Below are 14,690 nucleotides of genomic sequence, written 5' to 3'. Positions count from 1 at the left end.
ATATTGTACTTACTCTTCACCTTCAAGAGAGTCACAGCTGTCTACGGCCATATGACTCTCAATGTGCCTGATCCTGTCTGATCCTGGAAGCTCAGCAAGGTCAGGTCTGGTTAGTATTTGGATGGAAGAGAGTAAAATTTGATGGCTCAAATAAAATTTCTTATTAGGGAAAAACATTAATTAAAATATTTAGCATTTTAAAAATATGATAAATTGTTTAAAATTAAAATAATCTTAAGGTACTATAAAAAATAATTTATATTAAATTACTTTCAAATTATAGTTCTAAATTTAGAACTAAAACATTATTTAAAATTCAACTGTCAAAAAATTTTCTATAAACTAGACAGACATTTTAAGAGGAAGTTATGAAAAGAATTCAACCTTGAACCTCTTTATTTAACATGTAAACAAAAAACAAAGTACCCTGAATCACTACAAGGATAACTAGTAGAACACATTGAAAGGCAAATACTTACTAAAAAAAATTCTGTAGTTTCTAACTGAGGAGAACTTTTCCTAAGGCTTTCTTCCTGAAAATGCTGGAGGTTTGTAGACAGCCCAATTCCAGAGGTCCGCAGCCTGCCTGCCCCACGTGCACTCTCTAAGCTGTCTCTGCTTGCTCTCCGGGCCAGCAAAGCAAGAAAACCTATATTATTTACAAAACCAACAGGCTCTTTGGATGCCCTGTTAGCCATTTCTGTGATATCCCGAGCCTCAACTTTAGAAATAATATCAGATCTTTTCCCAGTTGAATCAACTTTAACAGCTCGAAAGCGAGTAGTCCTAGAGAAAGACGAATCAGATGTATTTCGAACATCCAGTGACCGAAGCAGGTTTTGTGAAGCAGAAGACTGGAGGCTCCCAGACTCACAACATTTGGACTGTCTCTGTGGTTTCGCCAGAGAATTATGGAGTGACATTGGTGCAGAACAGCGAAGAGGTGATAAGAGTCTATTCTTGTGAGGCCTTAATTCATGGCGGCTGAGAACTGAAGCCTCTACCGATTCACCATGCAACACTCTTGCAGCGTGTTTCAGATGCTGCTCTTTAGCTTTCGACCCTTCATCACCATTAATGAGAGAGGATTCTGGGTTTACCTTCCGCGTGCCTCCTACGCCACTGCTCTGTTCACCAGCATTCCCTTCTGTAATGGAAGCAGATGAACCCACTTCAGGTGGAAGTGACTCTTCTGTGACACACTCTTCTGAAGTTGGAAATAAAACAGCGTCATCCTCATTGTTAGATGACAGACTTCCCGGAAAGTGCTTTGTGCGCCGAGGCAGGGACGATCCAAGGTGGAGCACAGCATCAGCAAGCTCTTTGTCAGTTTCAAACTCCACGTGAGGCACCTGAGACGGTCGTCTGAAGCCACTACTGGAGTGCGACAGTGTGTAACTCTCCCAGTTCTCATCTTCCTTAGGAAGATCACTAGTGATCGATGATACGGGTCTATCAGCAGCGGGCAGAGCTGCCAAACTGGAAACTGCACTGCTGGCCAAGTCAGGGAGATGTGTGTTCCCAGCAGAAGGTAAACAAGCCTGCCCGATGTGGGGAAGGACTCTTAGCAACCTATGGCGAGCAGCTGCTGTGGAACTACCACAAGGTCGAGGAGCTACGGGCGGACGAGGTTTTACCTTGACAGCTTTCTTAGGCTAAAAGAAAGGAATGAATACATAATCCTTTACACAATCATTTTCTCCACGCAATAACAAAAATTATCAAAGAAAAGGTTACTTACATATTGGCATTTGGATTACCTCAATCTAAAATATTTAAAAAGATTAAAATCTTAAGCTTATGATTGAGAAGAATTTTGCTATCTTTCCTCATTGAGTATAATTGCCAAACAATGTTAAAGAAAACCAATTTTCTTTTTCATCACTATTGATTGTCAGTTTCGTTGACAAGAAAATTGATTATATTAGATATAACACAGCTGACCTATTTCAGATCCCCAACAACTTTTCCTAGTAAGATGAGTCAAGTGTTTGGATAGGTAGCTACTGCAGAAGAGAGTTAACAGATGACCTAAACTGCTATCCTTGAAAACGCCTGCTTGCAAGTCTGGCCCTTGGCTGGCTTCTAGAAACTTGTATTTCAAGAAGGTTCCTGCTACCCTAACTTGTAAGAGACACTCACTGTGCCTAATTTGTTTGTGCAAGCAACACGGTTTATGCTGAACACTGACTTTTCTTCTGGGAGTCTGGAATTTTGGTACATGCGAGGCAGAGGGTGCCTTCATTAAGAGCTCCTAATGAACTCCCTGGGCACAAAGTCTTTAATGAGCTTCCCTGGTAGACAACACTCCACAGGTGCTGATCACACGCACCAACAAAGCAAGCACGTGCATTTTATGAGGCTTCATGGGGAAAGTTGGACCTGATTTCCTCTGTATTTCACCCACCATGCACCTGTTCCCTTTGCTGATTTTGCTTTGTACCCCTTTGCTAAAATAAATCTTAACCATGAGCAAAACGACATGCTAGTCCTGTGAGTCCTTCCAGCACACCATCACATCTAGGGGTGGCCTAGGGGCTCCCGATACAGTTGATTTTAACAGAGGTGTCGCGGCAATCCATGATGTTGGTTACAGCTGAAAATCACACATATGAAGCCTTAGCACTTATCTTTAAGACATGGACTGATATAAGTATGACAAAGAATGGAATGCCTGATGAAATACCAAAACTCCCAACCTAGAAATATAAGAAAATGTAGATAATGTAATATCCAGCCAAAAACGTTTGACTTGCATCTAATCATGATGAAACAATAAGATAAATTCAAATTGAGGATATTCTACAAAAGTAACCAACACTTCAAAACTATTTGACATGAATGTTTAAAAAAAGGCTAAGAAATAATTCTGCATAAAAAAGCAGACCAAGAAAACATTACAACTAAATACAGCACATGATTCTTGATTAGATCTCAAATTGAAAAGAGAACAAAAAATCAAAATAAAACAAAATGCTAGCAAATACATTATTGAGAAATGAAGAAATATGAATATAGATTATATAATGTGTATCAGTGATAAATTATGTGTAGGATAACTGTATTGCAGTTATATAGGAAAAGACTCTATTCTTAGGAGTTATATACTGAATATTTAGGGGGAACTAACTCCCAAATGAATCAGGTAAAAAAAAACAGAGAAAGCAAATGTGGAAAAAATGTTAATTGTTGAATCTAGGTAAAATGTCCATGAATGTTCACAGGTATAACATTTCTGAAGGACTGAACATTTTTCAAAATAAAAAAAGGCAAAGTAAGGGTTCAGACCAAGACTGAGATATTTAATTGCCAAGAGTCATAAATGAAAAAAAAAGGGCACTAGAAGATTCAGACAGAAGGAAAATAATCTTTAAAGGAAGCAAGTAATTGCAGGAAAGAATAAAGAGCAACAGAAAAGGTAAATATGTGGATAAATATAAATAATATTGGCAATATAAAACAACTTGAGGTGTTCAAAATATATGTAAATTAAAATGCATGACAAAAACGACACAAAAGATGTTCATAAGTGTAACTGGAGTTAGTGTTCTAAGATTCTAGCATTAAAAGAAAAGGGATAAAAATCATTTTTATTATACTATAGTCAAGAATGTACAAATAATCTCTAGAGCAACCATTTGAAAAAACTACTAATAAAGTAACAGGATAAAAACTGAAAAACAAAAAGTAGATTAAAGAAAGGAAGAAAGAGAGGAAAAAGAAACATAAAACAGGTGTTTAAATAGAAAACAAATAGTAAGATGATAAAAATTCACATGTATTGGTAATTATATTAAATGTTACACAATGAAAAGCTTGTCAGTTTAGATTAAAAAATAATAAAAAATCCATCATACATTGATTATAAGAAAAATTCTTAAATGTAGTAACATAGGAATAAAAGTAATAAAATGGAAAGGATATACGATAGAAATATAAATCAAAAGAAAGCTAGCTTAGCTATACTAATATTAGACAAAATAGCTTTTAAGACAAGTGCATTACAAGACAAACATTTTTATAATAATAAATAACAATATTTATAATAATACTAACTACAAGAAAGATACCATAATTCCTTGGATATCATACAAATCTGTACTACATCATCTGACCTAGTTTGACAGTTTCAAAATATATAAAGCAAAAATAAACATACTAAAAGAAGAAACACACAAATTCACAACAAAAGGAGAGATTTCTAATAAATTTCTCTCAATAACTGATGGAAAACAGACACACACAAAAATCAGAAAGGCTCCAGAAGATCGAACACAAATAACACTTATCTAACTGATATATGCAGACCACCACACACACACACACACACACACAGTAACAGACTACAGTCTTTCCAAATGGCATTTACCAATATGCTTAGTCACAAATCAATCCTCAACTTATTTCAAAGGTCTGAAATCATTTAGAGTATGTTCTCTGACTACAGTGATATTAAACTACAAATCAATAAAAAAGATATATAATATTCTACATATTTGTAAACTAAGGAGTTCAGAGTCATGAGTCACATGGATCTAAAGATTAAATATAATTCCTATCAAAAAATCCCAATGGATTTTTTTTTTTTGCAAAAATAGAATAATCCATCCTAAAATTCGCAAGTGACCACAAGAAACTCCAAAGAGTCAATATAATCTTGACAAAGAACAAAGTTGCAGGTCTCACACTTTCTGATTTCAAAACCTACTGCAAAGCTCAGTAAATCAGAAAAGTGTGGTACTGGCATAAAGACAGACATACTGGCCAAGAGAACAGAATCAAGAGCCCAGAGGTTCTCTATAAATCCATTCCTAGCTACATGCCCCAAAGAAAAGAGTGCATGTGTCCACCAAAGACGTGTATAAAAGAATGCTCAAAGCAGCTTTGTTGACGAAAGCCAAAAATGTCAAAAGGAGAAAGAATAAACGAAGTACAGGCATACCTCGTTTTATTGCACTTTGTAGATATTGCTTTTTTACAAGTTGAAGGTTTGCTGCAACCCTGCATTGAGCAAGTCTATATTGATGCCATTTTTCCAACAGCATTTGCTCACTTTGCATCTCTGGGTCACATTTTGGTAATTCTTGTAGTATTTCAGGCTTTTTCATTATTATTATTATATTTCTTATGGTGATCTGTGATCAGTGATCTTTGATGTTACTATTACAACTCACTGAAGGCTCAGATGATGGCTAGCATTTTTCAGCAATAAGTATTTTCAATTAAGGTATGTACATTGTTTTTAGACATAATGCTATTGTACACTTAACAGACTATAGTATAGTGTAAATATAAATTTTATATGCACTGGGAAACCAAAAAATTCGTGTGACTCACTTTATTGTGATATTCGCTTTATTGTGGTGGTCTGGAACCGAATCTGCAATATCTCCGAGGTATGCCTGTATAGTCATACAATGGATTAGTACACAGCAGTAAAAGAGAATGAGCCGATACATGCAACAAACGGATGAATTGCAAAAGTATTATGTTGACCAAAAGAAACCAGACCAAAAAAAGGAAGTATAGTACATACGATATCATTTGTACCACGTTCAAGAACAGTAAAAACTAATTTGTAGCGACACATGTAAGAACAGAAGTTATTCTGGGAGCAGGGAAAGGGAGGCACTGACTGCGAAAGGCTGTAAGAAAACGTGGAGAGAAAGACAGGGCCTATTTTAATTTGAGTTGTACCTACATGACTGTATATAAATGTAAAAATTCATCAAGCTATATTAAAGACTTGTGAATTCTATTTTATGTACATAGTACATTTCAATAAAGAAAAAGTTACCAACAGAGTGAAAAGCAAAGTTATAGAGTAGTGCTATACATATGACAAAGAACTAATATACAGAATATATAAAAATCTCCAAAAAAATCAGTAAGCAAAATGAACACAATCCAATATTTTAAATGGGCAAAAAAACTGAATACACATTTTTACAAAAAAGGATATCCAAATACCCAATAAATATATGAAAGGTGCTCAACTTCATTAATCAGAGAAATGAAAATTAAAACTATAATGTAATGCCACTACACACCAATGAGAATGACAAAAATAAAAAAGAAGAACCATATCAAATACTGGTAAGAACCCATGAAAACTGTAACTCTCATTCACTACTGGAGAGAATTCATTCAATGATTTTGGAAAACTGTCAATATCTAGGATAGCTAAACATTCCTTACCAACACCCAGACAGACCTATCCCTAATAAGTAAATATTAACAGCATTTTAAAAAGTAACTTGCAAAATTAAGGTTAGACTCTCTTTTATTATCCTTCTTAGTTCTAGAATCATGAAATTTTTTAAAGCCATGAGTTATTTTGAGTGCAATATTATTACATTAAATACACTGCTGGCTGAAAAAAATTAATTCTTTACGGTTAATATTTCAATAAATGAGGTCAGAAACTTGAGATGAATAATATTTTATATAAATGTTTTTCCCAACAATTACCAACAGACCTCAATGCTGCGAGCCCTGCAAGGATAAACTGAAGAAAGACCTGGCCAAGCTTCACCTTTTTGCTGAGATTCATGTTCTCCATTTTAGTCTTCAGCAGCTTCATCTTATTCATAGTTATTGAATTTTCAATTATCTGTTGCCCAGAAGGCGAAGGCTCTATTTCCTCATCTTCATCAGCATACAAACTATACACAGAACCACTACTGCAAAGAAAATGATAATTGCTATTGAAATGCACCTGATACCTGCCCAATGACTAAAAATATTTAAGTACAATATAAAGCTATAGATGATACTAATGATAAAATAAGTTCATTTTCTCAATGGAAGTTCAAGGCAAATGTACTTCAAAAATGTATTTCTTATGAGAAAAAATAAATGAGGATAAATACTATGATTTAACTTTATCGAAAATCTAGTATAACTGAGCTTTTCTTTAAAGTCAATATACCATAAGCGAAGATCTTTTGTTTGGAAACGGAACCACTCAGAATAGCACAGATTTTACAATGAAAAGACACACTTCGGTCACGTCATGTCAAATTATTACAAATGTAAGACACTCCAATTACTGATCAATTACAATAACATCTATTCACATCTTATTATTTGGAATCCCTTCTGACTACATAATGCCATAGCATAATGGTACCATCACACTGCCCCACTATTATATGACTATCTTTCCCTCTTACTCCTCTATATGTGAGCAAGTTGAAAGCAGGTATTAATACTGGGCTTTTTCCATCTTCCCAGTCTTAGCACCTGGCACAATGCCTGGCACATATTTAATAAATGTTTGCTAGATTTATTAAACATTTAATAAATGTTTGCTAGAACACAAATAATTGTAATTTCATTCAGCTTTTTCAATAAGGGGAAAACTTAAATGGCTACATAATCTCAGTGTATTTGAAGAATGACTGAAATTTTAAATAGAGCATAGCAAGACTTTATATTAGTCACTGTGTCCAGTGTACTACAGGAGAACTAAAGTATGCATGCTAAAGCAGTATGAGAATTAATAAGATTCCTGTTCTACATGATTGCTAAGAAATGGAAACAATCTAAGACAACCCTAGCAAGGCATATTCCCTACCACTTCTGAAGGACTATTACCATCATGCAAACGTGAAGCTGGGAGTGGATGTGTCCCTTCCTAAAATTCACATTTAGGGAACCAAATGTGAAACTGGTGACGTTTTGAAACCAGGGGTCAGTTACAATACACAGCAGCAATGGTGTCAGGAGGAGTAACGGTGGGAACTGGTCTCCATAATCAACTCAGTCCCTCTGCTTGGTCTGTGACCATCATTTCTACCTAAATACAAGAGACGTCTAGTATAAAATGAAAACTGACATAATGACATAAGACCAAATTAACATTGCTGCTCGCTACTCGAGTAACGCCTAATCTGCCAGGCACTTTCCACATAATATTTCTAATCCTCACAGAATTTACATGAAGTGATATTACACCCCATTTTTATAAATGAGGAGCCTGCAGCTGAGAGAAGTTAGATGATTCTGTTCAATCATTAGTAAAATCACAACGCGTAAACGATGCATCTAAGACTAAAGTCCTTCCTTTCTCTGGCTCCAAAGCCGGTGCTTTATCCTGCTTCTTGCTGTCCCCATGCACCAAGCAACAGCCCTTACTGCACCATGCTTATCCAAACAAGAGACAGAGCTTACAGTGCGTGAAGGCTCTCGTCGGAGGCTAACTACACCTGAAAACGAGGGCTGAGTGAAGATTTCTGCCAGTTCTCCCTTGGAGTTGGAAGGAATGACTCAAGATATTCTATTCTTGCTCATCTTATAATACTTTAACTTCAACTACTTCTCATTATATCTCATGGCATTTTAAATTTATCCATATTGAACACTGAAAGAGGCTTCTGACTCAATCTTCCTGTAATAAAACACTGGTCCTTTACCGTTTTCCCACAGAGACAAATGTGTTTCTGTGTTTGTGTGTGTGAATATACATACATACACACGTGAGAAATACTTCACGGGATGCATTTTAGCAGATAAAAAACACTTTTAAGTTCACCTAATTTTTTAAAGTACCACCTTATTGTGTTTTCTCTCGCAATGCACAGATTCATGATTCACTGAGAAGCCAATCTCAATTTTTTTCTAAATGGAAAAATGTAACTAGGATAACACATTAATTTATCAACTTAATCCAAGAATATCTTTCTTTATATTTAAATGCTGTAAATATTTTCTTGAATGCTATATTTAACTTTTTCTAAATCTTTTAATCTAATAATATGATTAAAGAATAAGAGATGTGCAAATGCAATATTTATTTCAACAAGAATACTGTTCATCCTGAAGCCAAGTCCTCATGCGACTTTCACAGATAAGTTAGAATTTAATTAACTTTTGCAATGCTTCCTTTTATTTCTTCCCACTTAAAAAAGCGGTAAGGTGCAAAGATTTGAGATTAATAGTGATGACTGATACTAGATGTTGCATCAAAACAAATCAAATAATTCTATTTCTTTTTTAGAGCAAGAACTGGCAAACTGAGACCAAGATCAAACTTAGTCCACCACTTATTTCTTATTGACCCACGAGCTAAGAATAGTCTTTATAACTTTAAACAGTTGAAAAAAATTAAAAATAATATTTCATAATGTGAAAATGTGAAATTCGTATTTGTGTCCAATAAAGTTTTACTGGAATATAGTCACACTCGATCACACGTTACACATACTGCTCTTGCACTACATTAGCAGAGTTGATCGCTACTACGGAAACTGTATGTGGCTCTCTCGTTGCTTTGCTCTGTGGCTTAGCGCTATAAATCACAGTGGCACAGGCATAATTCAACAGCAATTTGAGTGCCATGTGTATCACTGTACAATGATATTTTTTACTAGTACATACCCAACAAGTCAAAACAAAGAGAAGAATGAATTTCAAAAGTTGCAGTTTTAAAGCACTGCAGCGAGTGCTCAGTCTTGTCAGACTCTGCAATCCATGGACTATAGCCCATCAGGCTCCTCTGTCCATGTGACTTCCCAGGCAAGAGTAATGGAGTGGGTTGCCACGTTCTCCTCCAGGGGATCTTCCCTACCCAGGGACTGAACCCAGGTCTCCTGCTTGGCAGCTGGATTCTTTACCACTGAGCCACCAGGGAAGATCATTTTGCGAACAATTAAGCAGCAGAGTACTGTGTTTATGATACAAGGACACTTACTACAGGTATGCTAAAGAAAAACAACATATTTGGACATTATCAGATTAAGGAATCATGACAACATGCCCAACTTGCAGGAAAGCAATGATAAGAAAGAGCAGAAAATTAAAAATGGAATATATCATCACAGTATGAAAATGAACATGAGAGTGCAACAGAAAGGAGCTTCGAAGTAGCTTGTTTACCAGCCAAACAAGGAAATGTTTACCAATTGTGAATTAAGCAGTTGAACACAGCAGTTGAAAAAATGTGGCCAGAGAAAATAAACTTGTTTAAAGACAATTTTTTTGGCAAGAACAATTTCTAGAAGAGCTGAGAACAATGGAAGCAACATCAATAGTCAGTTAAAAGATGAGGCAAATGAGTCACTTTCTTCCTTGGCTTTTGATGAGTTAATATAAGCCGCATGTTACTCAGTTGTCTTTGTTTATTCAGGGTATCAATACCAAATTTGAAGTGACTGAAGAACTAGACCCAATGTATAGTCTGCATGAAATAAGCACAGGTAAGAATATTTTCAAAAAAGTTGCTAAATCGCCAAGCATAGCTTGAAGTGAAACTGTGAGTCACTCAGTCATGGCCCACTCTTGGAGACCCCATGGACTGTGGCCCGCCAGGCTCCTCTCTCCATGGATTTCTCAGGCAAGAATACTGGAGTGGGTTGCCATTCCCTTCTCCAGGGGATCTTCCCAGCCCAGGGAAAGAACCCCAGGTTTTCTGCACGGCAGGCAGACTCTTTCCCATCTGAGCCACCAAGAAGTAAGACCTGCCACAACTGACAGAACAGGAGACCCTTGTTGAACAAATGTACAAAGCTAACGAAAATGTGAGGCGTTTAAAGCCTATGGCTATCTGTGTTATTCACCAGAAGGCATTCCGCAGTAAATACTTCAGTCTGTCACATATTACTGAACCAACAGTGTCAATGGAAGTTAAAGGAAACCTGCATATTTCAAAAATCTGTTTAAATGTGCAATTGAGAAGCTCCACCTATGTTCAACTGGAAGTGCAACATAGTCACATACTAAAGGCAAACAGCAAAAAATACTCTAAGAGTATTCTATAAATGCCTTCCTAGTGACGAAAGTGCTCAATTAAAATCATGTGCTCATGGACTGCTACCAGTATTTGGAAGTACAAATTTTTAAAGATAAATAAAACCTCATTCCAGATCAATATTAACAAATAAATTTTCACAACTGATTCCACAAATTTTGACAGGTAACGCTTTCAACCCCAATTAACTAAACTATTACTCCCACAAAAGAGAACTCCATTCTTCTCGTTAGTAGACCTGAATTAGATACACACACTCAATTATTATATTTTGAATTTTGTCTGAAAAAATTTTGTGAAAATTTGTTTTATCTGGTTATATAAGTACTTTTACATGGTATCCTTAACTTCATCTCTTGGCCTGAAAACCCTAGAATAGTTACTATCTGGCCCTTTACAGAAATGGTTGCTGTCTCCTATTATAAGAGTTAAGAAAGCCTCTCTCGGGATAAGAAAATAACTTTCTGCTCTGCTTCTTCATCCACCCTATCCCTTGTCCAATTCTGGTAAGTGACTACAGAGAAAAGTAAAAGAAACAAAGAATATATTAAGAGGAACAATAATACAATTTTAATTGAAATCCATAATAACATTTGGATAATGTCTTAAACACAAATAGAAGGTTTGTGTTTACTCTTAGTAAAAGGAGTAAGTGATGTTTCAAGCAAACAAAAAAGAAGTACAAAAGCATGGCATAGTAAACAGGAGCTATAAAAATGATAACAGGTGTAAAAGGCCTTCCACGCCAAGCTGTGGAGCTTAGATTCTCTCCTCTAGGAAAGGAGAGCCAAAGAGGATGTCCTGAGGAAGAAAACCGAGACAACCGCAAACTGGCGAATGGCAAGACAATCCTACTCACAGCCTAAACAGAGATGCTGGATTAAAGCCGCAGCCTCACTGCTCCCTCTTCTCTACTTTTATGTTTAAGGCATGTTTGCAATGCTAACCAGATTCTGACACAGAGTCAACAAAAAACACCATTCCTGATGTCTGCTCTCTGCCAACAGATTAAGTATAATCTTTCTTCCACATAACACACCGAGGCGAGGCAGAATCCTAAAGAACTCCCTGATTCCCAATTCTAGGTGCTCACACCCTGTATATTCTCCTAACCTCGAGTTTGGCATGACCTATGCCTTGCTTCTATTCAACAGAATATGGCAAAAGTAGAGGAATTTTTCAGATATAACTCAGGCTCCAAAATCAGCTGATTTTGAGTTAATCAAAAGAGAACTGAAGGCAGCCTCTACCCAAAAGCCAGCAAAAAAAAACCAGGGCCCTCAGTCATACGACTGTCAGGGACAGGCCAACGAAGTGAATGAGCTTGAAAGCAGATTATCTTCCCCACTGAAATGTCCAGGTGGGGGTGCGCCTTTGCCAACACCTTGACTGCAGCTTTGCGGAGGCCTGCAAAGAGCACCGGCTAACCTGTGCCTAGACTCCCAAGTCACGGAAACTGACCTCAGACAGCAAGGTAAGTTTCGTGAGAGTGGGGTTGCCGCTAGGTTTTAACGCTGTGGGATTAAATCTTAGTCACCTGTGACCTTTCCTTCGTTGCCTGTCTTACTTCTCTTCTAAGCTCACTTTTCTCAGAGGTTATTCCTAACTCCCCACCTTTCAGATAAAATGAAGGCCCTCTTACCTGCTTTTCCAGAGACTTTAATGTCTTTTTACAACAACTAATGAATGTTTTAAAGTGAAATAAGGTTAAAAAAATCATAGTAAGGCAGAGTGCACAGAAACTTAAAACTTACCTTATCCAGTTTACTAACTTTTCTACTGCCTAGCCCAAGTACCTTTGTTTCCTTCTGACTTTAAAACAACCCTCCTTCCTTTTTTTAAGGATTATACATTATATAATTTGTTATTTATTTATCATTTTTTGAGGCTGTGCCCCACAGCTTGTGGGATCTTAGTTCCCAAACCAGGGATTGAATCTGGGCCCTTGTCAGTGAGAACACTGAGTCCTAACAACTGGACCACCAAGGCATCCCCCTCCACCTTTTACAGAGTAGGAAAATAGGACTAGAGAAGTAAAGATTTATCCACCTTTAAGCAACAGTTAAATTCTGGGGGGAAAAAAAGAGTAACTTTAGGCTTAATCCTTTATATATTTTTTTTTTAATTTTTTTTTTAATCCTTTATATTATGCCATGGCTATATTGATATAACATCATACTATTATAACAAAACTCAATAATCCAGTAGGCCTCTTAGAGTTTTAATGACAAATATTTTTATAAAAAATCCTACTCCATAAAGAAATTTCAGTTTTAGAAATTACTCCTATCAATAATAGGAAGGACAATTTCAGAATTATATAACTGAGGTGGGATGGGGAGAAGGGGAGAATGCATAAAATTTAGTTAATCTTTTGACTATAGTAAGACTATTCTGACAACACAAGGTAAACATAAGGTTTATGGGCGCATCATATGATGTTCTCCTTTTCTAAGTGAGACGTGTAAATATAAGGTTTATGGGCGTATCATATGATGTTCTCCTTTTCTAAGTGAGACATGTAAATGAAAACCTATTTACCTTAAAGATTCAGACAATGGTGTTAGAGTGCCGTCTCCCCTGTCTACTACACGGAAGAAATTCAACTGATCTCCTTCTTGGTATACCACAAGTGTAACTTGCTTGTTGCAGGAGGTCTTCTCCCAGACCTCATCTCGGCTGGAATCCATGTACTCAGCCATCTTCTTCAGTGGATCTTCCAGAGGAACTACAAATGGAAACACTGATAGATAAGTTTTCAATTTATATCAAGTTCAATGCATTTTTGTACACCATCACGATATAACATGTCAAATTTGAACACCAATCCTGTGCATACAATACATATATATTATATTCTTCAAATAACTTTTTGGTGTTTTTATAGTTAGTACAACATTTACTATGCTGTATTAATATGAGAGAAAAGAAATATGTTGTTATGTACAAAGACAGGGTTTAACCAAATGCATGAGGCTTTCCTGGCCCACTGGAGTGTACATTCCCTGATTCTATGACGTAATCATCTATAACTACTTTCACTTCGTATCTTCCACTCCCTATACATTCCAATATTGGTTTCAACAATCAATAATTTAAAATTAATGTAAATTCCACTTACTTTAGATTTAAAACACACACAACTGGGAGACATATTTTAGAAATTAGAAGTGAATCCCTTTCTGGTTTTATATAAAGGCTGATTCTTCTCAGAGTTCTTTCTTGACGTGAAGACAGGTAATTTTAAAAAAGCAAAAGTGAGGTCGCTCAGTCATGTCCAACTCTTTGAGACCCCATGGACTGCAGCCTCCAGGCCCCTCTGTCCACGGGGTTTTCTAGGCAAGAGCACTGGAGTGGGGCGCCATTGCAGTACATGGTAACTCGACACCACAAGGGGCCGCTTATTATACAAAACCGCTGTCTGTAATGATTACTATGCTGCTACTTGAAAGCACCCGCCCAGGACCCCACACGCTCTGGTGTACATCTGTGTGTCTCGTCCGCGCACGTGGCTCCGGTGGTCTAGAGCAGTCGTCAGGCTTGAATGATATTGCTACCATCATCTCAAGCCACTCTCATCCACGGCAGCCACAGATCCTGCTCTTGTGGTGGGAACAAGCCTCAAGAGGTGGCTAGCTCACAGGCTGTATGTTCTAAAAGCCCCTGAACCCCAGATCGGGGGGTCTAAGTAATGGCTACAGCAAAAAGAGCTCATTCCCAAAGACATTTTCATGTCAAGTTGCACAAACACTGTTCTTTCTTAAAGAGGCAACAATTTCTCAAACTCCATAACTTTCATTCAAGTAGCTCATTTATTAACAGAATCACAGTGCTAAACTACCCTTTAGAAAGTCACAACAATAATGAATATTAAAGTCTGAAGCTAATTAACCATTAATGATGTCCCCATATCCTAAATTCAATATCCCACTATTAATAA

At 36.6% G+C, this 14,690-nt stretch overlaps 1 protein-coding gene across 15 annotated transcripts in view; it reads right to left on the bottom strand.

Moving 5' to 3' along the window:
- The window catches only part of ZFAND4 (zinc finger AN1-type containing 4), a 51,384-nt gene that overhangs the window by 7,834 nt on the left and 28,860 nt on the right, over positions 1-14,690 (bottom strand). For 10 of the 15 annotated variants that reach the window (XM_044942440.2, XM_044942446.2, XM_044942443.2 and 7 more), the window contains 3 exons: positions 13,292-13,493; positions 6,536-6,683; positions 480-1,655 (listed from right to left, as the gene is read on the bottom strand). In XM_044942440.2, the coding sequence (XP_044798375.2) occupies positions 480-1,655; positions 6,536-6,683; positions 13,292-13,493 (1,526 nt within the window). The remainder of the gene's footprint in view (positions 1-479; positions 1,656-6,535; positions 6,684-13,291; positions 13,494-14,690) is intronic. The other 5 variants (XM_044942442.2, XM_044942445.2, XM_044942448.2 and 2 more) reach the window with 2 other exon arrangements.

The sequence above is a fragment of the Bubalus bubalis genome, chromosome 4, assembly GCF_019923935.1.
Source record: "Bubalus bubalis isolate 160015118507 breed Murrah chromosome 4, NDDB_SH_1, whole genome shotgun sequence".
Taxonomy (NCBI): Eukaryota; Metazoa; Chordata; class Mammalia; order Artiodactyla; family Bovidae; genus Bubalus; species Bubalus bubalis.
This window is presented reverse-complemented; position numbering and strand designations above follow the sequence as displayed.